This window comes from Pongo abelii, chromosome 20 (assembly GCF_028885655.2).
Source record: "Pongo abelii isolate AG06213 chromosome 20, NHGRI_mPonAbe1-v2.0_pri, whole genome shotgun sequence".
Classification (NCBI taxonomy): Eukaryota; Metazoa; Chordata; class Mammalia; order Primates; family Hominidae; genus Pongo; species Pongo abelii.
This window is the reverse complement of record NC_072005.2, coordinates 62,979,201-63,005,201: the sequence shown is the minus strand read 5'-3', so window position 1 is coordinate 63,005,201 and position 26,001 is coordinate 62,979,201. Positions and strand designations below refer to the sequence as shown.

Here is a 26,001-nt window from a genome sequence, read left to right as displayed (position 1 = left end):
AGTTGGAAACACTTGTTAGATGCTTTCACCCACTGTTATTTGTAGGGAAGCAAGAGGGAAGGAGAAGGAAGGCAGCCGCAGAGGCTTCTGGGAATTGTAGTTCAGCCCTCTCAGCAAGGGCTAGGAGCTGCGACCCCCGCCCCGGATCCGGAAATGGTCGCCGAGGCCTCTTAGCAGCCAATGTGAATGCGACAAGTCCCCGATCCAGGCGTCCCGCTCTCCCCGGCCCCGCTCGCCAGGTCCTACCACGATGCCTGACTCGTTTGCGGCTTTGGGACCGGTTGTAGGTGGCTTGACCGTCACTAGTAGACGTTTCTGATTGTGTCGCGGTCACCATGGTAACGACTTTAGCTTCCCTTCCGCCCTTGCGGTGACGTCACTGGCGGAGGCCGGACTGGGGTGGGTGGGGAGAGGGAGTGCGCATGCGCCTCGGGCGAGGACGTGGGAGGAGGGGGAGATTCGTGGGAGAACCGAGCCCGGGGATGGGACTGGAGGAGTTTCCGTGACCTTGCGGGCTGTTTGTGCTGAGGGACAGCTTTATTTAAATGATAATATGCGTGCAGGCGCCCTGCATGATTCCTGGCCGCGTGCTTTCTAGTAAGTGCGCAGAGACTTTCGCAAGAATTGATTCACTCTTTTTTCCTTCCCTCCCGATTTTTGATTGGAAACCCAGACTTCCTTTCACGCCTGTCGCCAGGTTAACTAGGTCACTGTTTGCTCTCAGGAGCAACCCTGCCTCCCGCAGTTCGCTTGGTCCTTGATTACAGGTTCGTGCTGTGCATTCATTCATTCACTGAGAGCCGAATAAGTGCTAGTGGCCAAGGAGACAGCAGTGAGCTCAACAGCTGAATGGCCTCAGACCTTACCGAGTTTCTCAATACCAGGGTTATTGACATTGGGGGCAGACATTGCTTTGTTGTGGGGGGCTGCCCTGTGCGTGGTAGGATATTGAGGATCTTCCCTCACCTCACCCACTGGATGCCAGGAAAAATCCTCTCCAGCCCCTAGCTCCTGGTTGTGACAACCAAAAATGTCTCCAGACATTGCCAAATGTCTCCTGGGGGCCGAAGTCAGCCTACTGAGAACTGCTGCCCTAAAAGTTTTCCTAAACACTCTTCTATACCTTCTCATAACTTGGTCACCCAGTAAACTCTCACCAGCTGATTGAAATCTGATATGAATGTCTGTACATGATCTGACACATTAACTTCATTTTACATCAGATTTAAGAGCACTCCCATCATCAAAGGGAAGGGATGATTAAATGTACAAAGCCCATTAATGGTATCCAGGAGAAGTTACAAAAAACTAACATCAAGCACCTGGGCATATAATCATCTGTTAGCGTATGAAACCTTCTCCTAATGATAAATGAATTTATAAAGCTAGTTTAAAAATTAGTTACTACTGGGTTCCACCAAAATAAAATACATCATTTTTGCCTAACTTATCTACGGAGGGATTAGCATTCTCTTCTGATATGGTTTGGCTGTGTCCCCACCCAAATCTCATCTTGAATTCCCACATGTGGGAGGGACCCTGTGGGAGGTAATTGAATCATGGGGGCAGGTCTTTCCCATGCTGTTCTTGTGATAGTGAATAAGTCTCACGAGATCTGATGGTTTTTTATAAAGGGGAGGTTCCCTGCTCAAGCTCTCTTCTCTTGTCTGCCGCCATGTGAGACGTGCCTTTGACCTTCTGCCATGATTGTGAGGCCTCCCCAGCCACGTGAAACTGTAAGTCCATTAAACCTTTCTTTTGTAAATTGCCCAGTCTTGGATATGTCTTTATCAGCAGCGTGAAAACAGACTAATACATCTTCCATCTGTCTGTCATCAACTTACTGGGTGGTTTCCGTGGCTTTTAGCAGTTTCTTTATTACATTTTAAAGGATCAGCCCTGTTTGCACATGAGTTGCTGTAAGAAAAGACAAGAGCTTCCTATGAGCTGTTATGCAAACACAGCCATATCAACTCAGTCAGAATGTCTGGAGATGGGAGCCCAGACCTCTGCACTTACAAATAAACAATCATAATCATAGCAGCAGCAGTAACAGTAACTGGCGCTAACAAGCATGGTGTGCTGACAGTGCCTGAACTATGGTTGCAGGATTTCTGTGGAAACACCATCTTTAATTCCCACAATGATTGTATGAAATAGGTGCAGTCTACATCCCCATTTAACAGAGGAGGACATGGGGACACAAACACGTAAGATAAGTGCAGCTGAAGAGTGGAATATTTTTTATTTTACATTTTTAATTTTGGGATAATTTTATATTTACAGAAAAGTTGCAGTGATAGAGTACAGAGCATTCTCATGTACCCCTTCCCCACTGCCCCTACTGTTAATATCTTACATAAGCCTAGTAGATGTGTCAGAACTGTAACATTGCTACAGTACTGTTAACGCCAGACTTTATTCACATTTCCCCAGTTTTTTCTCTAACGTCCTTTTCCTGTTCTGGGGTCACATGTGGGACACCACATGACATTTAGTTGCCATGTCTTCCTGCCCTCCTCTGATCTGCAGCAGTGTCTCTGACTCTCCTTGTTTTTAATGACTTTGACAGTTTTGAGGGGTACGGACTGGGTGTTCTGTAAAATGTCCCTCCATTTGGAATTGTCTGATGCTTGCTTATGACTAGACTTGGATTATGGGCAGGAACTGACTTTTAAATTTTTTTTAATTTTAATTAAAAATTTTAAATTGATACTTGGTTCAGTTATCAGACAACCTTTAACCCTGTTTGGAACAACTTGGATATGTGGATCTACTCTTTAACTATAAATGTTAGAAAATATAATTGCAGATCAATTTTAGCATTCAAATTGAGATGTGCCATAAGTGAAAAATACACAATGGATTTCAAAGGCTTCATACAAAATGAAGGATATAACTGATCTCATGAATAATTGTTTGTATTGACTACATGTTGAAATGTATATTGGATATATTGAATTAAATCGTACATATTATTCAAATTGATTTTACCGGGTTCTGGGCTAGTAGGAAGTATGAAATAAGTGTGGCTCACAGATTTTTATTGGATAACACTGCCCTAGATAATAACAATACATTAATTGAGAACTATGTGCCAGGCAGTGTGTTTTAGAAATATTATCTCATTTAGAACATGTGAACACAGCGGGGGGAACAACACGCACTGGGGCCTGTCGGGGTAAGGGGTTGTGGGGAGAGAGAGCATTGGGAAAAATAGCTAATGCCTGCTGGACTGAATACCTAGGTGATGGATTGATAGGGGCAGCAAACTACCAAGGCACACATTTACCTGTGTAACAAAACTGCACAGCCTGCACATGTACCCTGGAACTTAAAAATTAAAAAAATATATATTATCTCATTTAAACTTTACCTCGATGAGGCAAACTCAGTAGACTGCTTCTTAAACTCCATTTTAAAATGATCCCTGGGGTAAAAGAATTTTCCATCTGTCTATGAAATATAACAACTGATGCTTCAGGCTCACTGAATGCCCCTGGCTAGTGCAGTGCTTTCTAATATGCCTTCATTCTTCTCTATCGGTTCAGTTGTGTGACTACCCAGAGCTAGTTGAGTTGCATTTATTCTAAACCTTTTCATTCTAATGGATTTTATTTCAATTATGTAATGCAATTACATTTAACATAAATGAGGAAAATATGAGTGCATCGGCAAAGAATTGTTTCCACCAAAACAATAATTCAGTGGGAAAGATGTGATAAAGGCCGATTGTTAGTAAGAGCAACAACAAAAAATATGTCAAGTTGGAATGGGCAAGATGGCTATAGGGATGATCTTTGTCTTTTTTTTTAATGCAGTGAGGATTTTGCTTAAATAGCTTTGCAAGCATGCCTGTGTCTCCGCTGCCCTTTTAAGGGACAAACTGGAAATTGTAGGTCCATAGACCTATACAACAACAACAATGAAACCCCCTGGTCTTATATCAAAAGATTAGCAAATGTGTGTACAATTTTATATTTTAAAACAAAATGGTAAAAGTATTTTTAATTACCTATTGGAACCAACTTATTTGATGAACCAACCAGTGATGGTTCTGATCATGATGATAAGAGAACTTCTACCCTACTGTTACTATCCCCATTTTACAGATGATAAAGTAAGGCATTAAGAGACCATACCCTCCCCAAGGCTGCATATCCATTAAGGGGTGGAGCTGGGATTCGAACCCAAGAAACCTGTCTCCAGAGCCCAAGCTTTCAACCAGGACAAGGAACCTCCTCCAGAATAGGCAAGAAACATGCAGGCTGGAGAGCTGGATACGGCTTCCTCCTGGAACAGCTATATCTTCACACCTGTATTTCCTCGGGATGGATTGGGGAGCCCCAAATCTTTACACAAAAGCATACAGACTTTGGAATGAGTCAAACTGGGTCAAATCTCAGCTCTGTAGCTTAGTGTGATGTTGGGCGAGCCATCAGTCCCTCTGAGCTGTAGTTTCTTCACCTGTAAAGTGCACAGTTAACTGATATCGTTTATGATTCTTGATAATCCACCAGCATACCTGTTAGTTTTCAGTGCTGGGCGAATGGAATAACACAGCCTTTTCAGCCGTTTCAACAAGTATACATTTTATTATGGAAGTAGTGGGGAAAGTTTGAGAACGATCTGGAGGAGAGATTTTAGGGGAAACCCCTGCAGTTGCACTCTCAGCCGCTCTGGGTGCCTCCTCCCAAGGCATGGCCCCCACAGACACCTTCTGGCCATGCCTCTGGGCACCCGGGTGCCATTCCTTAAAGGACCCAGTTCATTACCCTCCACACAGGCGGTCCAGGGGACAGAGAGCTTTCTTCAGAGGTTAATGCCTGGGAGATGGAGGCCTTGTGAAGGCTGAGCTGAGATGGAGCAGGCTCACTAGAAAGAACAGCAGGGATCATTCCTAAGAAAGAGAGAGAAATGTATTTGTGCATTGATTTTCATCTTCATGCATTCTCAAACTCCTTGCCCGGTGCCATCTCCATCCACCTCTACAGGGCTGTTTGTGACCTGCCTCAAGCCCACCTCCTCCCTCCAGCTTAGCCCATTCTCCGCACTCACTAGATTCCACCAACTTTGTCCCTATACCCACCGGGCTGTTCCAGCAGCTGGAACATGCTTCCCTCAGATCTCATGGACCCTAGCTCAGCCCTATCACCAGGGCAAGTGTCTCCTCCTCAGAGCGGGGCTCTTCTAGAAGCCAGCCAGCGGGAAGCAGCCGCCCCCTCCAGTTCCTCACTGTCCCGGCGCCGGGCCTGAGCTTGTGTTGCACCCCTGCCTCCCACTAGAGGGTGCACCCCACAGGAGCAGGGACCGCCCAGGCCTGGCTGGGCTGCACCCCCCAGCCTGGCGCACTGGAGTTGTGCAATTGTCACTTCTAAGAGTGGAACATTTTCATCAACCCAAAAAAGAAATCCATTAAACAGTCACTCCCCTTGTTCCTTCTTCCCCTTAGCCCCTGGCAACTAGTAATTGGCCTTCTCTCTCTTTGAATTTGCCAAATCTATTTCATATACATAGCATCATCTACTGTGTGGTCTTTTGTGTCTGCTTCTTTCACTCAGCAGAGTGTTTTCAAGGTTCAGCCATGTTGTTGCACGTGCCAGGACCTCATTCCTTTTTTGGGGGCTGAATAATAATTCATTGTATGAATGCACTGTGTTTTGATTATCCATTCATCAGTTATTGGGCACAGTCACAGCCATCAGTGTATTCTCTATGATTGCTTTGAGTAGAGTAGTTGTAACAGACCATATGACCTGAAAAGCCAACACGTAAATATTTGGCCCTTCACAGAGAAAGTTGGCCAACCTCTCTCTTACCTAATGGGTTGAAAGCACACCTTTATATGAAAATAACTCTCTGGTTTGACCGGTGCTTTACTGTATGGTTGAAGAGAGCCTGAGAAACCATTCAACACCATTCATTTCCTTCAGCATCCTCCCCAGTGGAATCCAAAGGATTGCTGTTGGTTCCTGAACCAAAGCATTGCTTAGGTGAATCTTGAAGACTGAGGAGGACTTTTCTAGGTAGACAAAGATCAAGGAATCAATGTGTGCAATGGCATAATGGAGCGGGAAAAAAAAATGTGATGTTTTCAGGGGAATCAGAAATGATTTAATGTGGGGGGGTGTGGTGGCTCACGCCTGTAATCCCAGCACTTTGGGAGGCCGAGGTGGGTGGGTCACCTGAGGTCAGGAGTTTGAGACCAACCTGGCCAACATGGTGAAACCCCATCTCTACTAAAAATACAAAAATTAGCCAGGCGTGGTGGTGCATGCCTGTAATCCCAGCTACTTGGGAGTCTGAGGCAGGAGAATCGTTTGAACCTGGGAGGCAGAGGTTGCAGTGAGCTGAGATTAGGCCACTGTGCTCCAGCCTGGGTGACAGAGTGAGCCTCCATCTCAAAAAAAAAAAAAAAAAGAAGGCCGGGCGCGGTGGCTTACGCCTGTAATCGAAGCACTTTCGAAGGCCGAGGTGGGCGGATCACGAGATCACAAGGTCAAGAGATCGAGACCATCCTGACCAATACGGTGAAACCCCGTGTCTACTAAAAGTACAAAACTTAGCTGGGCGTGGTGGCGCGCTGCTGTAGTCCCAGCTACTCGGGAGGCTGAGGTAGGAGAATTGCTTGAACCTGGGAGACGGAGGTTGCAGTGAGCTAAGATTGTGCCACTGCGCTCCAGCCTGGCGACAGAGCGAGAATCTGTCTCAAAAAAAAAAGGTCTAATATGGACAGAGGATGGAATGTGGGTGGGGGGATCAAGAGAAGTGGAGAAAAGTTTAGAGAAGCAGGAGAAGCTTGGAGCCTGAGAACCCTTGGGTACCATGCCAGAGACCTGAACTTCATCAATGGGGCAGAGGCTTCCTACCAGGTTCCCTGAAAACTTGGGATCTTTTAGGAATTCCACAAAGGTTTGCTTTGATTTTCATTTCAAAAATTAAACTATTTTTTAAAATAGGGGTGTACCCAAAGTATAGACATGGACTGAAATTTTTATTCACTGGAGAGCCACACCAACCTGTTGCATGTTTTACATATAGACCTTGGGGAAAAAAATTTATTACCTGAAGGGCATGTAGAGTTCACAAGGCAAACTATTAGACATTTGCAGTGACTTATCTCTGAGGAGTCAGATTTTTCTCCGTATGAACAATTAAAAGGAAACACTGCAAGATACGGGGTAATAGAGAGTAACATAAGACAGCAAAGGCCTTCTGTACCCTGCGCTTGCAAATCTCATCACCTCACTTCGTAATAAGTAAATGTCACACAGTTAACCTTAGGAAAAGTACCTCTGGTAATGAAAAGCAACTTAGAATTTTTTATGTATTGGGATTCCATGTAAGATTTCAGTAGAAGAGTGTTTTGGATTTTCTTTCTTTTAAAGTTTGAAAGACACTCATCATAGTTGGTGAGTTTCCACTGGTGGATTTAAGCGGGAGTGCAGCAGGGGGTGGGGGTATATCACATGATCGAGTTGACATTTTTTAATGTAAAAAGGGCACCGGGGATGACAGGGAGAGGATGAAAGGCAGGCGACGTGGGAGAGGCCAGGGAGGAGCCTCTTTGTATCTTTGTAGCTATCAAGGGAAGAGAAATCTCCCATCTGTCCTTAGTACTTTCTCTGGCAACTGGGGAGAGGCCAGGGAGGAGCCTCTTTGTATCTTTGTAGCTATCAAGGGAAGAGAAATCTCCCATCTGTCCTTAGTACTTTCTCTCCGTACCCTGGACCCTAGCCTTGACCAGGCTACTGTCATCTCATGGAAACTGAGTAGCCTCTTAACTGGCCTCTGCTCTTCATCTCACTGGGACATGTCTCTTTCCCACTGACAGCCTTTCCGTGGCTTCCCATGGCTCTGAGGGTTGGGTCTAAAATGCTTGCTCTAATTTTCCAGGTCTGAGGTGGTCTGCTGAGCATGTCACCCACACTCCTCCCACAGTGCCCTCCCACTCCCTCCCCCTTCTCCTGCCCCCATTTTTCTTTCTGACTCCAGGCACATCTAGGCCACTTTCCACCCCAGGGCCTTCGTACAAGCCAGTTCCTTCACCTGGAGCCTCTTTCACATGTTTTCTGTGTATCTGACATCCCCTCATTCTACAGGCCTTTGATTCATTGTCACTTTCCTAAAGAGGCTTTCCTTCATCACCCAACTATCCAGGGCAAGGTTCTTTAGTTCTCTTTTTCATCATATCCTGAGCTTTTCCTCTGTAGCTCTAAACATCACCTGTAATCATCTAATTGTTTTCTTGTGAGCACAAGAATCCTGTCTTTCCTGTTTACCACTGCGTCCAGGATGCATCAGTGAGTCGTTATAAACACAGGATTATCATATGACCCAGCAATTCCACTCCTAGTTTGTACCCCAAAAGATTTTAAAACAGATATTCTAACATAACTTGTTCATAAAAGTTCATAGCACCACGACTCACAACAGTCAAAAGGTGGGAGCAACCCAGTGCACTTTACCTGATGATGGATAAACAGAGTGTGCTATGTCCATGCCGTGGAGTGTTATCCAGCAGAAACGAATACAGTCCTGATACAAGGTATACCATGATGAACCTTGGAAATATTATGCCAAATGAATAAAGCCAGACGCAAAGGGCCATGTAGTGTATGATTCCATGTGTATGAAATGACCAGAATAGGTGAGTTCTCAGAGACAGAGTAGACTAGAGGTTGCCAGGAACAGGGGGAAGAGACGATGTCTTGGTACAGAGTTCCCTTTTAGGATGATGAGAAGATTCTGGAAACAGATTAGTGGTGATGGCCGCACAATATTGTGAGTGCACTGAATGTCACTAATGGTTAATTTTACGTTGTGTGTGTTTGGCCACAAGTCCTAAGACTTGTGAAAAAAAATTATAGAGTGAATTTATAAAGGAGTTCCTCCTGCCCAGCACGTCCCTGTCATTTACAGTGTGTTTCCTTGCCCCTGTCAGGCAGTGGCTTGCAAGTAAGGGTGACAAACTTGGGACTTCTCATGAAATTCTGGGTTTCTATGACTGCAGCTTCCAAATCCACCTGTGTTCCTTACCTCAAATGCCAGGCAGTTGGGATGAACCTCCCCCAACCCCACCCCAGCGGTGGGAAAAGCCCACTTCCCTGCCATAGCATACCTGATGTCCAGTTCCGAGTTACAGTAGTGGCAGTAACACTTGGGAGGAAAAAGTGAACCGGGAACAGAGAAAGAAATAGTTGGGGTGAGGCGAGTGAATTCCTTCCTTCCCTCCCTTTCTCCCGATCCCCTTCTCTCTCACTTCTTTCCCATCCTCCCCCTCTGCTCTTTCGCTCTGGTTGTGACATCTTATGGTCTTGCTTCTCTATTCAGCCTGCCTCTCACCATTCCCACCTTCTTCTCCATCTTCCAGCCAGTTCTCCTCATCCCCATGAGCTGCACAATCCCCTAAGCTGGGGTTTCTCAGCCTCAGGTCCCTGATGTTTTGACCTGGGTTATTTTTGTTGTGGCGTGTTGTCCTGGGCCATGTGGCATGTTGAGTGGCCTCCCTGGCCTCTGCCCACTAGATGCCAGTCGAGCTCGCTCCTCCACAACAAATCCTGTGGTCCAGACACTGCTGAGTGTCCCCTGGGTGGCAACGTCACCCCTGTTTCAGAACCACTAGCATAACTCAAGTCACTGTCTCAGGCTCATCTCCCTGGTCTCTCCATTTTCCTTGTTCCTCACACCCAGCGCATAAGCAATTCCTTTAGAACTGCGGCATGGCTCTCATCTCCATGAGCACCACCATGTCTCCTGCCCTGGCTGGTCGGGCCTCCTCTCAGTCTGTCTCCTCCTCTCAGTCTGTCTGCTCCCACTCTCGCCCTGATTCTGATCCACTCTCCACTGGTAGCATCGAGAAGGATCCTTTGATAACTCAGAAGGGATCTTGCTGGCCGCTGTCCACCAGCTTAGAACACAAGCCTCCTTCTCGTGTGGTCTGTGAGAACCTTACATGACCTGGACCCTCCTGCCCCTCTCAGGTCACATAGATGTTCCTTTGGTTCCTCAAAGGTACTCAGTGTGTTCCTGCCTCGGGGTCTGCCGTGCGTGCCTGCTTTGCTCGCAGCGGTTGCCCCCAAGCTGCTCTGAAGGCAAGATCCTTCCACTGTCTCATCTCTATGTCCAGACGTCACCTGCCCGGGGAAGGCTGCCCGTGGCCATGGCTGCTCACTCTGTGATGTCACACTGATTTAGTTCATGTTTTTTGGAGCTGGTTGCTTGTTTCTCTGCAGTCCTCCTGCTGTCCCAATCACGGGAGTCCCGGGGACTCAAGGACCTCATGGATTCTGTTCTCCTCTGAGTCCCCAGCATCTAGGATGGGTCTTCTACACACGTGAATATTTGAAGACTGACTGAATCAATGAATGAAGGATGACTTGTCCTTCCTTCCATCCCTCCTTCCCTTCCTTCATCCCTCCATCCCTCCCTCCTTTCCTTCCTTCCTTCCTTTTTTTTTTTTTTCTATTTACTTTAATTTTTTGAGACAGAGTCTCACTCTGTCACCCAGGCTAGTGCTATCTCGGCTCACCACAGCCTCTGCTTCCCGAGTTCAAGTGATTCTCCTGCCTCAGCCTCCCGAGCAGCTGGGATTACAGGCATGCGCCACCATGCCCGGCTATTTTTTGTATTTTTAGTAGAGACGGGGTTTCACCATGCTGACCAGGCTGGTCTTGAACTCCTGACCTTGTGATCCAGCCGCCTCGGCCTCCCACAGTGCTGCGATGACAAGCGTGAGCCACCGTGCCTGGCCTGGCTTGTAGTTTCTTGCACCCTGCCTTATTTTCACCTCTCTGAGTCTCCCACATGGTGTTTCTCTGGAATGCTTCCCCTGCTTCCCCTCCTCAATTGGCTAATTCCATCCTGTCCTTAACCCACAGCGGAGGTGTCACCTCCTGCAGAAAGGCTTCCATGAGCCCACACTTCCCCTAGGCTGAGATAAGCGCCACTGCCTCCTGCACTAGCACCTGCTCATGAAGTGCTACCACTCGGTGATCTGGTTCTTTCTGTGGATGCCTGCCTCCCTTACAGAATTAGGACCTTCTTGAAGGTAGCTCAACCATCAGAATCCCCAGCAACCAGCAACAGGCTTGGTCCTAATGAACGTCCCTTAGAAAGAGCAAGAGACAGCGACAGAGAGAGAGGCAGAATGAGTGATAGTATTTCAAAGCAGCCCCTGGGGCTGTGTTAGTGCAGAAGGGAGAAGCTTTTATCCCAGTCTAGAGGTGGGAGGGAGGGAAAAAGGAGAGGGAGGGAAGAAGGAAAGAGAAGGAAGGAGAGAGAAGGAGGGAGGGAGGAAAGAAAGAAGGGGGGAAGAAAAGGAAGGGAGGAGGAGGGAAGAAGGAAGATGGGGAGGAAGAGAAGGAAGAGGGGGAGGAGAAAAAGGAAGGGGGGAGGAAGAAAAGGAAGGGAGGGGGAGGGAGGGAGGAAGGAACGGGGGAGGAAGAAAAGGAAGGGAGAGAGAAGGAGGGAGGAAAGGGGGGGAGGAAGAAAAGGGAAGGAGGGAGGAAGGAAAGAAAGGCAGAGGGGGAAGAAGGATGGGAAGGAAGAGGGAGGGAGGAAGCAGATGGAGGGAGGAAGAAAGAAAGGGAGAAAGGGAGGGATGAAGGGAGAAGGAGGAAAGAATAGGGAGGGAGAGGAGAGAAGGAGGAAGTAAGGGAGGGAAGAAAAAAGAGGGAGGAAGAGAGGAAAGAGGGAAGGAGGAAGGAAGGGGAGGGAGGAAGAAAGAAGAGGGAAGAAGGAGAGAGGAAGGAAGAATGAAATGAGAGATGGAGGGAGGGAGGAAGAGCGGGAAGGAGAGAGTGTTTTACAGAAGGGCTCTCCCACCACTTCCTGCTTGGCACCTCTGAGGCGCCCTCCTTCGCTTCCTCTGTGCCCCCACTTCCCTCCTCTTTCCTTCCTCTCCTCACCCTCCTCCCCTCCGTGCTGCCTTCCTCTTACCCAGTCCCCTTTGTTGTAGGATACGAAGAGGTAGGTCATCACCATGTAGGCGCATTTCAGGAAGTTCCACATGTTCTTCCTCTTGGGGAGTGGTTTCCTGGATAGGGTGGTGCCTGAGAAGGGTTTAACTGGAGAGAACCATGGAGATGATTGATGCTGATGGCCTTCCCTTCCTGCCCTAGAGCTTCCTGCCACGGCTGTCTCTCCATTCTAATCTCCAAACTCACATCTCTGCCTGCCTCCTGAATTGAAATTTTGGTCCACACCCACCATCACTGCCAGCTTCCCCCTTCTTGGTTACCACCATACCCCAGACAAACAGTCAGGAATGCCTTTTGGCTCTCGCACCTCACATCCAAGACATCACCAAATCTGACCCTGTCTTGCCCAGATTTCTCACCAAACTGTCAGAGAGGTTTGAACCAGAGTGACTCCATCTTGAATAGGGGCTGGGTAAAATAAGGCTGAGCCCTACTGGGCTGCATTCCCAGGAGGTTGAGGCATTCTTAGTCACAGGATGACAACAGGAGGTTGGCACAAGATGCAGGTCACAAAGACCCTGCTGATAAAACAGGTTGCGGTAAAGAAGCTGCCAAAACCCACCGAAACCAAGATGGCAATTCAAGTGACCTCTGGTGGTCCTCACTGCTCATTATATACTAATTATAATGCATTAGCAGGCTAAGAGACACGCCCACCAGTGCCATGACAGTTTACAGATGTCAATGGCAGCTTCAGGAAGTTCCCCTACATGGCCTAAAAAGGGGAGGCAGCCTCAGCTCCGGGAAATCTCCACTCCTTCCCTGGAAAACTCATAAATAATCCACCCCTTGTTTATCATATAATCAGGAAATAACTATAAGTAGACTCAGTCCAGCAGCCCTTGCTGCTGCTCTGCCTATGGAGTAGCCATTCTTTTATTCCTTTACTTTCTTAATAAACTTGCCTTCACTTTATGGACTTGCCTCCAATTCTTTCTTGCACGAGGTTCAAGAACCCTCTCTGAGGGTCTTGATCGGGACCCCTTTCTGGTAACAAAACCACCACCTCTCCCCCATCCCCAGGCTTCAGGCTCTGCTCTTGATGGCTGCCTCTTCCCCCTTCGCCACCCTTTCTCTTTCTCATCCATCTCCCACATGAGTGCCACCAGGATCTTTCTAGCACCAGATACAACTGTGTTGCCTTCTTATTTCAAACCTCATGTGGTGCACGAGTGTTTCTTTCGCCTGTGTAACATTTTTCCCTTGTATTTTATTTTAAAAGTATTACATTCAGGAAATCTCTTTTTTTTTTTTTTTTTTTTTTTTTTTTTTTTTTTTTTTACAGGTAAACCTGTCTGTCTAAACAGGTTTCCAATCAAAAAAATAAAACATTACCAGTGTACAGGCAAATGCAAATCGAAAACGAAAAAAAATTAATTCTCCTTGTTGAAAATTCAGGAAGCGATTACTCCTTGTCCCCTTTGCTTAGAGCATTTACTTTAGAAAATTTTGCCGTTGCAAGTCTCTCTCTCTTCAACGTTTACACTAATCTTTTTCAAAGCTAAGTAAGCCTGCGGCCAGCATTATAGCCCAGGAAGGTGTTTTCAAGGACCTCAAAACATCTTCCCCACCTTCTTGTTGGGAGGGGATGGAGCCTAAGTTTGGTGGGCACCTCACCCCAAGTAGCAAATCTACCTCCTGTGATAAAGATATTAGAAATTTATTTTTCCCTTGGATTAAGCCAATTAACATATACAGATGGCTATCCCAATAACCAAGTGAATTTACGGTGAACCATGTACAGCAAATAGAGTTGTCAAGTCCTCTTACTTGAGGACTAGCTGTTGTTTATCTTGACAGCAGGTATGTAATAAGTTGTATCTGCTTGGCTATATAAAAGGGTGAAATTTTTTTTTCTGTCTTTGCAGTCTCTTCGTATATCACGTTCTGGTTTAATGCTTACCCATTAATAAAACTATTTTCTTTCTCTTTTACCTGGGTGGAGAAGATCTCTGGGTTTGGAGGATATTTTGTTTTTATTATATTTCACCAACACCAGCATATCCCAAGCCTCTCAGATATACCCTCCCAATCAAAGGTACACAATGACATCTATAAAAAATGAGGCTCATCTTTCTTTCTTCGTAATTCTTTTGCCTATTATTTCCTTTCTGTTGCCTGGCTAGGACTTGCACTGGATAGAACATTCAGTCCAATGTGAAATGCAAGTGGTGATAGCAAGAACGTCTCATCTGTGATCTCAGAGGGAACGTGTTCTACACCCTCAGCCCTCTGTGTCGCTGGACTCTACATCTGAGGACCCAGCCAAAAACTGGTCAAAAATACTTTTTAAAATCCCAATGAAAATAGCAATACAACAATAAAAACAATACAAAAATATAACAGTATAATAACTATTTAAGGAGCATTTACATTGTATTATAAGTAATCTAGAGATTATTTAAAGTGTGCAGGAGGCTGTGCATAGGTTAAATGCAAGCATTATGCTATTTTATATCACGGACTTGAACATCAAGGAATTTTGCTATCTGCGGGGAGGTCCTGGACCCAACCCTTGAGGATACTGAGGGACAACTGTATTTTACCTTAAACAGGTTGTTCCTTGTAAGTTTTTGGTGGCTATTCCTTATTATATTAAAATGTTCTCTTCTACTCCTAGCTAGCTGAGATTTTTTTTTTTTTTAAATCATGAATAAGGCCGGGCATGGTGGCTTATGTCTGTAATTCCAGCACTTTGGGAATCTGAGACAGGAGGCTCACTTGGGCCCAGGAATTTGAGACCAGCCTGGGCAACATAGGGAGACCCAAACTCTACAAAAAATTTAATAGATTAGCTGGGTGTGGTGTCTTGTGCCTGTGGTCCCAGCTACTCAGAGGCTGTAGAGGGGAGGATCACTTGAGCCTAGGAGTTTAGGGTTGTGGTGAGCTGTGATCATACCACTGCACTCCAGCCTGGGCAACAAAGCTAGACCCTGTCTCAAAAAAAATCATATAAACTGTAAAATCTTACCATATTCTTTTTCTGTATCTACTGAAATGATAATGTGCTTGTTTTCTTTTATGTTAATAAGGTGGGAATACCATATATTGGTTTTTACCTATTAAACCATTGTTGCATTGTTGGAATAAAGTGAATTTAGTCGTGATTCTTTAAAATATATTGCCAAATTGGACTTGCTAATATTTAGTCTAGGATTTTGCATCTATATTTATGGGAAAGATTGGCCTGAAATTTTCCTTTTTCATATTTGTCAGATCTTTTATCAAGGTTATTCTGTCCTAAAACCGAGTTGGGAAATGACTGTTTTTAATTTTCTGGAAGATTTCCTGTAAGATCAATGTGATTTCTTCCTTTTAATTCACTATTAAAGCTAACTTGATCCTGAAAGACTTTTTTGTGTGTGGTAAAGCTATTTAATTACCAATGGCATTTCTTTAATAGAGGATTATTGAGGTTTTTTTTTTTTTTTTTTTTTTTTTTGAGATGCAGTCTTGCTCTGTTGCCAGTCTGGAGTACAGTGGCACCATCTCGGCTCACTGCAAGCTCCACATCCCAGGTTCAAGTGATTCTCCTGCCTCAGCCTCCCAAGTAGCTGGGACTACAGGAGCCCGCCACCACGCCCGGCTAATTTTTTTGTATTTTTAGTAGAGACGGGGTTTCACCAGCCAGGGTTTCACCGTGTTGGGCGGGATGGTCTTGATCTCTTGACCTCGTGATCCGCCTGCCTCGGCCTCCCAAAGTGCTGGGATTACAGGCGTGAGCCACCACGCCCAGCCCAGATTTTTTATATCATTTCATTTGTTTTTGGTAATTTACGTTTTTTTGGGATTTTGTCCATTTTATCTAAACTTTCAATTTTATTGGCATAAAGTTTCTCCAGTGATCACCTTATTGTTATTTTGTTACCTGCAAGATCTGCTATGATGCTCTCTTCTTCCTTCCAAATATTGGCAATTTGTTTCTCCTCTATTTTTTCTTATCAGTAATGCTAGAGGATTAAATTTGTATTACGCTTTTCAAAAGAACCAACCATTAGTGTTGTTCTGGCTTTTTTTTTTTTTTTTTGAGACTTGCTCAGTTACCCAGGCTGGATGCGGTGACACGATCACGGCTCACTGCATCCTCCATCTCCCCAGCTCAAATAATCCTCCTGCCTCAGCTTCCTGGGTAGCTGGGACCACAGGTGCTGCCACCATGCCCGGCTCTGCCTACTTTAAAGCGCTCATCTCCACCATCTGGATCACTTGGTGGCTTGCTGCTATTTTCTGGTTTTCCAGCCCTCAGTCCTATCACCCAGGACTTAGCTTGGTAATTTCTATGTCAGGAAGAGAGGACTCACTGTCCACAGAAGCAGCAGCTGGGATAGAAATGTCTCCCACTCACATCTCAGTATGTTGGGTCTCCTCAATGCCCATGAGCAGTGTAACAGGGGCAAGTGGCTTGCAGACTTTGGATGCCCTTCAGGAAGGCAGCCTCTTAGGTACCAAAGCCCCTGTAGGGCCTTGATTCCCTGAAATCTTCTCTCCTAAGGCTTTATCATAGCCCAGACTGAAGGGACACACTGTCCTGTAGATGAGGAATGGTACGACCTCATGCACTTACCTTCCTCCTTGCAGCCACTTGTTTCTTCTAAAAATGAAGAGGTGGAAGAGAAAAAGAAGCAGGAAGAGGAGGAGGAAGAGGAAAGGAAGAAAGGGAGGGAGAGAGGGAGGGAGGAAGAGGAAGAGGAGGAGAAAAGAAAGGAAAAGAAAAGAAACCATCAGGTGAATTATGAAGTGGATGGAGACCAAACTCTAAATAGTGCTTCCAGGTGCCTCGAATGAGAAGAGAATAAAGTTAGTCTCCTTGTGTCCCTGGATCCCAGGGACTCATCTGCCTCAGGGCCTTTGCATATACTGTTCTCTCTTCCTGGAATGCCTTTCCTCCAGTTATCTCTGGCTCACCTGCCCTTCTTCTTCAAGCCTTTGCTCAAATGTCATGTTCCCTGATCGCCCTTTAAAAACTTTTTTTTTTTTTTTTTTGAGACAGAGTTTTGCTCTTGTCACCCAGGCTGGAGTGCAATGGCATGATCTCAGCTCACTGCAACCATTGCTTCCCAGGTTCAAGCGATTTTCCTGCCTCAGCCTCCCGAGTTGCTAGGATTACAGGTGTACACCACCATGCCCAGCTAATTTTTTCTATTTTTACAAAATTCGTTTCAAAATAATTGTTTGTAGTTTAGTAGAGACGGAGTTTCACCATGTTGGCCAGGCTGGTCTCGAACTTCTGACCTCAGGTGATCCACCCACCTCGGCCTCCCAAAGTGCTGGGATTACAGGCGTGAGCCACCACGCCCAGTCAAAAAACTTGACTTTCCCGCACTGCGTTTCCATCTCCATTACTCTGTTGTCTCCATAGGACATAATAGCCTCCAGCAGACCTATAACTACTGCTCTTTGTTTTTTCTCCTCTTACTGGAGTACAAGTGTCACTTGGTCACGGAATTCTGTCTGTTTTATCCTCTGCTGCATCTCTAACACCTAGAACAACATTCGGTACAGGAGAGCTAACATCAGTTAATATCTGTTGGACAAATAAAAACATGTTAAACATTTATGATGCAGATGATGATACGGATAAAGAGTGTAGGGTCTGATGACATTTAAGGCCCGCCCCCCCACCATAGAAAAAACCAGTACTTCTATATTTCTGTGCACAGGAGTGAACACAAAATAGCACAGTCACCAGACTTACCATGCAGTACTTGGAGGCTCAGCAACCCTAAGGAAGACAGGGGCATACAACGCGAGTCAGAAAGGGCAGCATGATAAACACTTCCAGACCAGCAGATCCAGCAGGCTCACCCCAAGCCACTCCTCCTCCAAGAAGTCCTGCTGGATTGCCTGCATCGTCCTCTTGCACACTGTCCCCACTGCTACCTCCCTCCTGTGCCACACAGATTCCTGTTATAATTTAACTGCCTGTTACTTGTCCATCTCCCCACCTCCACTAGACTGTGAGTTGATGTGAGGGTGTGAGCTTGTCAGATCCATCTTTCAGCTTTCCACCACCCTGCCCAGCCCTAAAAAGCATTCCTCCCAAACCAGCTTCCCACAGAGTCCTGGGGCAGGCATGGAGGGAGGCATTACCTAGGATCTCTGATGTTGTCCATCCAGAAGGAGATGGGGTCCAGGAAGCAAGACAGGTCAGGGGAGCAGAACAGGCCCAGAGTGTGGAGTTCCAAGCAGCCATGGAAGAGGAGGCCACATGTAGGGAAAAATCACAACATCAGAAGACAGAGCAATGAGAGCACAGGAGAGCAGAGCCCTGGGTGGGTCGTGCTGAGTAGTCAGGACATGCCGCAGTGAACAGGGCAGAACAGTCAGAGGCTGCTTCATGTGGGTTGGAGGGGATGTGCAGTGACTTGCAGGATTTGCACAGCGGCAAGGTTAGGCTGGGAAGGAAGCCGCCACGCCATTCCCATCTCTTCTGTTTGTTTTTGTTTTGTTTTTTGTTTTTTAGATGGAGTCTCATTCTGTTGCCCAAGCTGGGGTGCAGTGGCACGATCTCGGCTCACTGCAACCTCTGCCTCCCAGGTTCAAGCGATTCTCCTGCCTCAGCCTCCTGAGTAGCTGGGACCACAGGCACCCGCAAACACACCCGGCTAATTTTTGTATTTTTAGTAGAGATGGAGGTTTCACCATGTTGGCCAGGCTGGTCTAGAACTCCTGACCTGAGGTGATCCGCCTGCCTCGGCCTCCCAAAGTGCTGGGATTACAGGCATGAGCTACCACGCCGGGCCTTTTTTCCGTATATTTTGTGTCACTCTAATGTAGGCACCTACATACTCATCCAGAGGTGGCATATTCCTTCCCACCACCTGTTGTTGTTTTCTGAACTTTTTTTTTTTCTTAACAACTTGACTGGTATATTAATATAATTCACATAACTTACGATTCACCCATCAAGTGTACAAGACAGTATTTTTTAGTACATTCACAAAACTGTGCGTCCATCACCACAATCATTTTAGAACATTTTCATCACCCCAAAAAGAAACTGTGTACCCGTTGGCCATTGCCTCCAAACCCGGTGCCCCTGAGCAGTCACTCCCCCTCTCTCTGGGCTTACCCCCCTCTCCCACAGTCCTAGACAACCACTGAACTGCTTTCCCTATCTGTGGACTTCCCTGCTGTGGACATGTCGTAGAGATAGAGTCATACCCTATGTGCTTTTGTGTCTGGCTTCTTTCACTGAGCACTGTGTTTTCAAGGCACGTTGTGTCCTGTGTCAGCACTTTCTTTGTGGCTGAATAACATTCCGTTGTATGAATAGACACATTTTATTTACCCATTCATCAGTGGGTGGACATCCTGACACTTGCTTTTGTAGATGAAGTTTTATTGCAACAGAGCCATGCCCATTCACAATGTGTTGTCTACTGCTTTTGTAAATAAAGTTTTACTGGCACACAGCCATGCCCATTCACTGTGTGTTGTCTGTGGCTGCTTTCAGGCCACAAAGGCAGCACTGAGTAGTGAGTGGCAGTAGAGACCACCTGGCCCTCAAAGCCTAAGATATTTACTATTTGGCGCTTTACAGAAAAAAGAAAAAAAAATGCGGATTGATCCCTGCTTTATATCATTGAATTCTCAAACAAGCAAAAAATATTATCTCCATTAATCAGGTAGGAAAATAGATTCTAAGGGAGTTTGGGTAGGTTACACCCACATTACAGATGATGGGAGTAGAGTTCCCACCCAGGCCTCTTTGCCTTAAAATCCAGACTGTCTCCACTGAACCACTTGCATCCTGGGTTAATGTGAGGGTCCGGGAGAAAGAGCACACGTGAATCGCCCAGCACAGAGCTTGGCACCTGGTGGGCCCTTAGGCAGGTGTTTGGGATTTTCCTGCTGGGTTTGGCTTTTGCTTGTTACTGGAGCAGGGCTGGGTCTGCTTTCAGTTTGCAAAGTGCTGTCAGTGCAGCATGAGGACGGAGGCTGGAGAAGGGCCTGGGAAAAGGAACGAAAGGAGCAGGGCAGAGGGGTTTCCTGCAGACATGGGAGTGTTCAGAACAAAGGTAAATGAGGTGGTCCTCACAGCCCCTTGTTGAGCTCTTATCGCGTGCCAGACATTTTATTCAGCGAGGGTTTTTCAACCTCCGGACGAGTGACATTTGGGACTGGATAGTTTTTTTGTTGTGGGGGTGGGGTTTCCTGTGCACTGTAGGATGTTTAGCAACATCTTGAGACTCCCGCCATTAGATGCCGTTAGCCTCCCCTACCACCTCCCTGAGTCCTGACAACCAAAAATATCTCCAGGCATTGCCAAGTGTCCCCTGCGGGGCAAAATCTCCCCAGTTGGGAATCATCCTGCCAAGTGCATGATCCTGTTTACTCCTCACAACCATATGAGGCTGGAACTATGATGTGCATTGTACAGACCAGGGGGCTGAGCCTTTCAGGAGGCGAGGGTCCGAAGCCCACAGAACTAGAAAGTGGTGCAGTCAGGACCGGTGCCCACAGTGCACACTCTCTGCCAGTTCCTCTTTCCCTTTCTTAGCCTAATTTTATCTTCCTTACAATATATACAACATACAATTATAATGATAATACTTCCAGTGTAGGGATGAGGCAGGGACCTCGTTAGTCTGAGCCGCATTAAACACTGTCAAGTTTGCATTGTTTAATAGCACTGTTTGGGATCCAGACTGGGCTTAAGTTATTCTCTGCACCTGACTGGCTGTGTGACCATGAGCAAGCGACTCTCCCTCTCTTACCACAGTGTTCTCAGTTGTAAAACAAGGACGATGACTTGGGGACTGTCATGAGTCAAGCACTTACAACCATGCCTGGTACCCAGAACGTGCTCTTGAGCTGCAGGATACCATTTTTCAATTTTTTTTTTTCAGATCTGGATGTCTTGGGTTTCATTGAGGCTCAAGCTGCATAGAAGTAGGATTTGGAGGTGGGTGTGGGGCATGGACAGGATGGTGTCTCAGAACTGGGGTTTAGATGGTTTTGAATGTGGACCAAAAGAGAAGAGTGTGTCCTCAGCCAAAAGGTAGAATCAACCCAAAATTCTATCAGTGGATGATTGGATTAAAAAATGCAGTCTATCCATGCAATGGAGTATTACTCAGCCATGAAAAGGAATGAAGCAGTGTCACAGGCCACAGTGTGGCTGAACCTTGAGGACACTGTGCTGAGTGATGAAGCCAGACACAAAAGACCACACCGTGTATGATTCCACTTCTATGAGGTACCTAGAATCCTCAAACTTGCAGAGACAGAAAGTGAAATGGTGGTTGCCAGGGCTGAGGTCAGAGGGAGAATGGGGACTGACTGTTTAATGGGTATTTTTTTTTTGGTGGGGCAGTGATTATAAAGTTCTGGAGTCAGTGGTGATGGTTGCACACCATTGTGAGTGTACCAAGTGCCACTAAATCACACACTTTAAAGTGGTTAAGGTGGGTGCAGTGGCTCATGCCTGTAATCCCAATGCTTTGGGAGGCTGAGGTAGGAGGATTGCTTGAGTCCAGGAATTGAAGACCAGCCTGGGCAACAAAGCAAAACAAAAAAGTAAAAAAAAAAGTTAAAAAAAGAAAAAGTAAAACAAAAAAGTAAAAATAAACAAACAAAAAATAATTAGCTAGGTGTGGTGATGCACACCTGTAGTCCCAGCTCCTCAGGAGGCTAAGAAAGAAGGATCGCTTGAGCCCAGGAGGTCTGCACCACTGCGCTCCAGCCTGGACAACAGAACGAGATCCTGTCTCTAAAAAATGAAAACAAGTTACAATGGTAAATTTCATGTTTTGTATATTTTACTGCCATTTCAAGACTTTTTAAAAAATGTGTGTTACCCACATGTGGCAAACAGTGCCTTTTTCAGGGCACAGCATGATGAAATGGTCAGCAGTGTTCTTGGGGAAAATGAGTCTGAGCCACCCAACAGTGGAAGGCAGCACAGCACTGTGGTTAAGCTGCTGAATCACACAGCCCAGGATCCGTAACCCACCGTCACCACTGGGATGCCCAGCCTTGACCTAGTTACCTAACGTTTGTACCTCAGTCAAGTGCAGATGAATAATACTTGCCTTGTGAAGAAGCTGTGGGGAATAACTACACATAACACATTGAAAAGTGCTGCTCTGGTGCCTCGCGCCTGGCACCTAGAAAGCTCTTTGTAAATTTCCATCACTGTCATCACCATCATCATCAAGGCATTATATGAATGCCTGATTCGAGGAGGGATTGGTTTCCATGAGACACCCCATCTATTTGAAGATGGTGGTATTATAGCTATTTTTTCCCAGTCCTTGAGTTTAAAAAAAAAAGATAGTCAAAAGCTGAGGGTTGATCCATGGCTAAGAGTGGACCTCCCTTGGCAGAGATGAGAACAGGAGCAAAACAGAAGGGGTCAAATGTGAAAAAAGACTCTTACGTTTCAGTGCTGTTGAGATGAGGTGCCAGGAGCAGAAGATCCAGTGGGCGTTGTTGGGCACCAGTGGAGGCCACCGAGAGTACAGGAAGAGAAGGAAGTTAATAACACCTTCTTCCTAGCTCCCCCCACCCTGTGGTTCTCAAAACAGACCTTCCCAAAAAAGAGAAATGAAGTGTCTCCCAGATTTAATGCGATAGGCTGGGGCCCAGAGTGGGTGACTCGAGATGCTTCTTTGAGACTTTACTCCTTTAGAGACACGTTAATCCAGGTGGACAGAAGCCCCAGGTATTCAGTTTCCATGGGGATTCATCTTCCAGAGATTAGGAAGATACTAGAGCATCCCTTTGAGTCTCCAGGGTTCTCTCTCATTTCTCCCCTGAGGGTCAGGAGTGAGAGCGCTTGAGGAAGGAGCAAGGCACCCCTCTTTGGTTCTCTTCTCAATGGGCCTCCCAACAAATATGTACAACTCAATGCTTTCTTGTCTTCTGGGGCAATGGTCCTTTGAGCTCAGGGACGTGATATGCCAAGGGCTCACATACTCAGTCCTGCATGTAGCCCCAGACCCACCGTACCCCAGACAGACCCTCGCAGCTCTCCACACAATCTGGGGCTTGCAGCCCACCCTGAAACCCCTTCAGAGAGGGGAGCAGCAGATGGAGGGTCCCTTTCAACTTGTGTTCTACATTGAGAAGAACTATCCAAAGATTCCCTTCTTTTTATTGTTGCCTCTTCTTCCCAGCATCTGAAAACTTCCAAGTGACCCATAGGAAAGGAAAAATAACTTACTTTTTACTGGAGGAAGTAGCAGAACCAGCATTCGGGGAGTCAGTGTGGAGAAGAGTGAGCAAGAGAATAGAATCAGCAGTATAGGACATTCAATTATTCCTCCATTCAATATTGTAAAACTATTTTAAACTGTTTATGTATTTATATTTCATAGAGAAGGGGTCTCCCTATGTTGCCCAGGCTGATCTTAAACTCCTGGGCTCAAGCCTTCCTCCCACCTCAGCCACCCAAAGTGCTGGGATTATAGGCATGAGCCACCGTGTCCAACCCAAAGAATCACCATTTGGGAAGCAAACTCAAGAGCTTAGAGTTCCATCACAGACATCCTCCTTCTTTAGATATGAAGTAGGGTCCTAGGCCCTAATTTTAAACAAAGACCCTGAGAAGCACTGCTCTAGCTCAGAGGTCAACAAATGTCTGACCTCTAAAGGGTCAGACAGTAAATAGTGTAGGCTTTGCAGGCCACATGGCCCCAGTCACAACTATGCAGCTCTGCCATTAGAGCACAAAGACAACTACAAATAATACCTAAATGAATGGGTGTGATTGTGTGTCAATAAAACTTTATTTATAAAAACAAGCAGTGGGCCTGTCTGGAGTTTGCTGAGTCCTACTTTATCTCAGTAGTTCTCAAACCATCTGAGCCAAACCATCAGAAGCACCTGAGAAATCTTTTGAAAGGACAGATTCCTGGGACCCACCCCTTGGTATTCTTATGCAGAAGGTCCAGGTAGAACAAAGCAATCTGTCTTTTTGAAAAAGTTTCAGATAATTAGCCAGTTTGGGGAAACCACTCTTTATAACTTGGGCTCCATTTGACCAGTGCTCTTGGGAGAATTCAGTTATATAATAGAGGCAGGTTCTCCAGTATTAGTTTTCTTCAACTCCTTCTAATTAGCAAAAATAACATGAATTAGAGGACAAGAAACATTTGTGAGGGTCAGAAGTGGTGTCCTGTCTGTAATCCCAGCACTTTGGCAGGCTGAGCTGGGAAGATTGCTTGAGCCCAAGAGTTCGAGATCAGCCTGAGCAACATGGTGAGACCCTGTCTCTACAAAAATGTAAAATATTAGCTGAGTTTGGTGGTGTTCACCTGTAGTCTCAGCTACTCAGGAGGCTGAGGCAGGAGGATTGCTTGAGCCTGGGGAGTCTAAGTTGCAGTAAGCTATGATTGCACTACTGCACTCCAGCCTAGGCAACAAAGTGAGAACCCATCTCAAAAAAAACCAAAAACAAACAAACAGACCACCACACACAAGAGAAACATTTTTGTGGTCCAATTATGTGCCATACGGTTTTCTAGGACATGTACTAAAAGATGGACAAGTCTTTGGCCTCGAGGATCAGTACTCATGGGAAGAGGGGTCTCTCTCCATCTTACCCGAACTAGAGTATAAATACGTCTGTCTTCCAAAGAGACTGCTCCACCATCTTTCTTCCTTGAAATTTCCCCTCCCCTCTGTAAAGGGCCTGGCCCCTTTCTCTCCCCCAGACTATCACTTTTCCTTTGGAGGAATGAATGGGGTAAGCTCCCTCACATTGGAGCAATTTCTACACCAAATAAAAAAAAGACATAGCTTACACTTAGTGAGGTGCTGAAGCTAGCTTACAAGAGACAATTACTAAAATTTAGGAATTGTCCAATGCAGCTCTCAGACCCTTAGCATCCTGAAATCAGGCATGGTCAGAGTATTTACACCATGGGAAGTGGCGGTCACTACAAACCAGGGCTCCCTTTCCCACTCTCCCCTTGCAGAGGTGGTTGTTAGACATTTACCAGCACAGCATAGCTTAGATTCTTTGGCAGAATCTGTACTGATGATGCTCCTGATGCCAGGCAAATGGCTAAACACTGGGGCCTGGACCAACCCTTCCCTAGCATTTTCTTAAAGGAGTTTGAAGGCCCAGCGGTGGTTATGAGAATCTAATTTCAGAGACAAAAACTGTCACAGTACTTACTTTCTTCTTCTGTCCTATCTGGAGGCGAGAATGTAGGCAGCCCAGGTTGCAATGGAGGGGCAGAGTAGAGAGAGAAATCACCATTAAGACACGGGTCCCAGACACCACTGACTAAGCATCCCTGACCAGTCAGAGGAGAGCAGAGGTGGAAATGCTACTGGAGATGAGGCAACCCAACTCACTCATTTTACGGGTGAAGACACAGACTTAAGCATTCAATCACGCCTTCTAACAAATATTTATGAGGCATGTCATGTGTGCTGGGCATCACACAAGGTATGGAGGGTGCAGTGGAAAGCAAGGCAGGCCAGACCCAGCTGCTCAGGGAGCTCACAGACTAGTCAGAGAGAAGCAGACAGCAAAGACATCAAAAGTGGGGTTTCGGTGGGATGAGTATTCTGGGTAGACCTGCTGGGTTCCGTGGGAACCTATAAGGGGATGATGGTTGCTGACCTTGCGGGGACACCAGGGGAGGCATCTTGAGGGAAGTGTTGTTGTGTCTGAGACCTGGAAGATGAGCAGGGGTTAGCTGGGTGAAGAAATTTGGAAGAGGAGGCAGGAAACAATGTGGGCGTCTTCCTGGGCGGGATGGAGCCTGCAGCTGCGGGGAGCTTGAAGGAGCCCACCTCAGGGGCATGATGGTAGGTGATCATGGTACAAGACGTGGCTGGAGAGTATCTGGAGCTCAGTGACGCAGACCCCTGTGGGTCAGCTTAAGGGCCTCAGCCTTCATCCTGAGAACAGCGGACACCATGGACCCATTTGGGCCTGTGCTCCCATCTTGGCTCTGCCACACCAGCCTCATGACCATCAGCAACTCACTCCATCTCCTTGTGCCTCAGTCTCCTCATCAGAAAAGTGGAATCATAAATAAGAGACCCACCCCTCCTG

The 26,001-nt window shown here is 46.3% G+C and overlaps 2 protein-coding genes across 14 annotated transcripts in view; one reads left to right on the top strand and one right to left on the bottom strand.

Moving 5' to 3' along the window:
* The window catches only part of LOC100438104 (zinc finger and SCAN domain-containing protein 5A), a 90,851-nt gene continuing 64,850 nt past the window's right edge, over positions 1 to 26,001 (top strand). For 4 of the 13 annotated variants that reach the window (XM_054539142.2, XM_054539137.2, XM_054539138.2 and 1 more), the window contains exons 1-2: positions 1 to 338; positions 1,635 to 1,736. The gene's annotated coding sequence lies outside the window, so the exon portion shown is untranslated. Of the gene's footprint in view, positions 339 to 377; positions 768 to 1,634; positions 1,737 to 26,001 lie in introns of those variants that run through there. The other 9 variants (XM_054539141.2, XM_054539136.2, XM_009233167.4 and 6 more) reach the window with 4 other exon arrangements.
* EDDM13 (epididymal protein 13) overlaps positions 4,572 to 26,001 on the bottom strand; it is a 36,597-nt gene continuing 15,167 nt past the window's right edge. The window contains exons 2-6 of the mRNA XM_054539271.1: positions 17,677 to 17,703; positions 16,546 to 16,572; positions 11,941 to 12,068; positions 9,122 to 9,159; positions 4,572 to 4,900 (exon numbers count right to left, since the gene is read on the bottom strand). Of these exons, the coding sequence (XP_054395246.1) occupies positions 4,876 to 4,900; positions 9,122 to 9,159; positions 11,941 to 12,068; positions 16,546 to 16,572; positions 17,677 to 17,703 (245 nt within the window). The 3' untranslated portion in view covers positions 4,572 to 4,875. The remainder of the gene's footprint in view (positions 4,901 to 9,121; positions 9,160 to 11,940; positions 12,069 to 16,545; positions 16,573 to 17,676; positions 17,704 to 26,001) is intronic.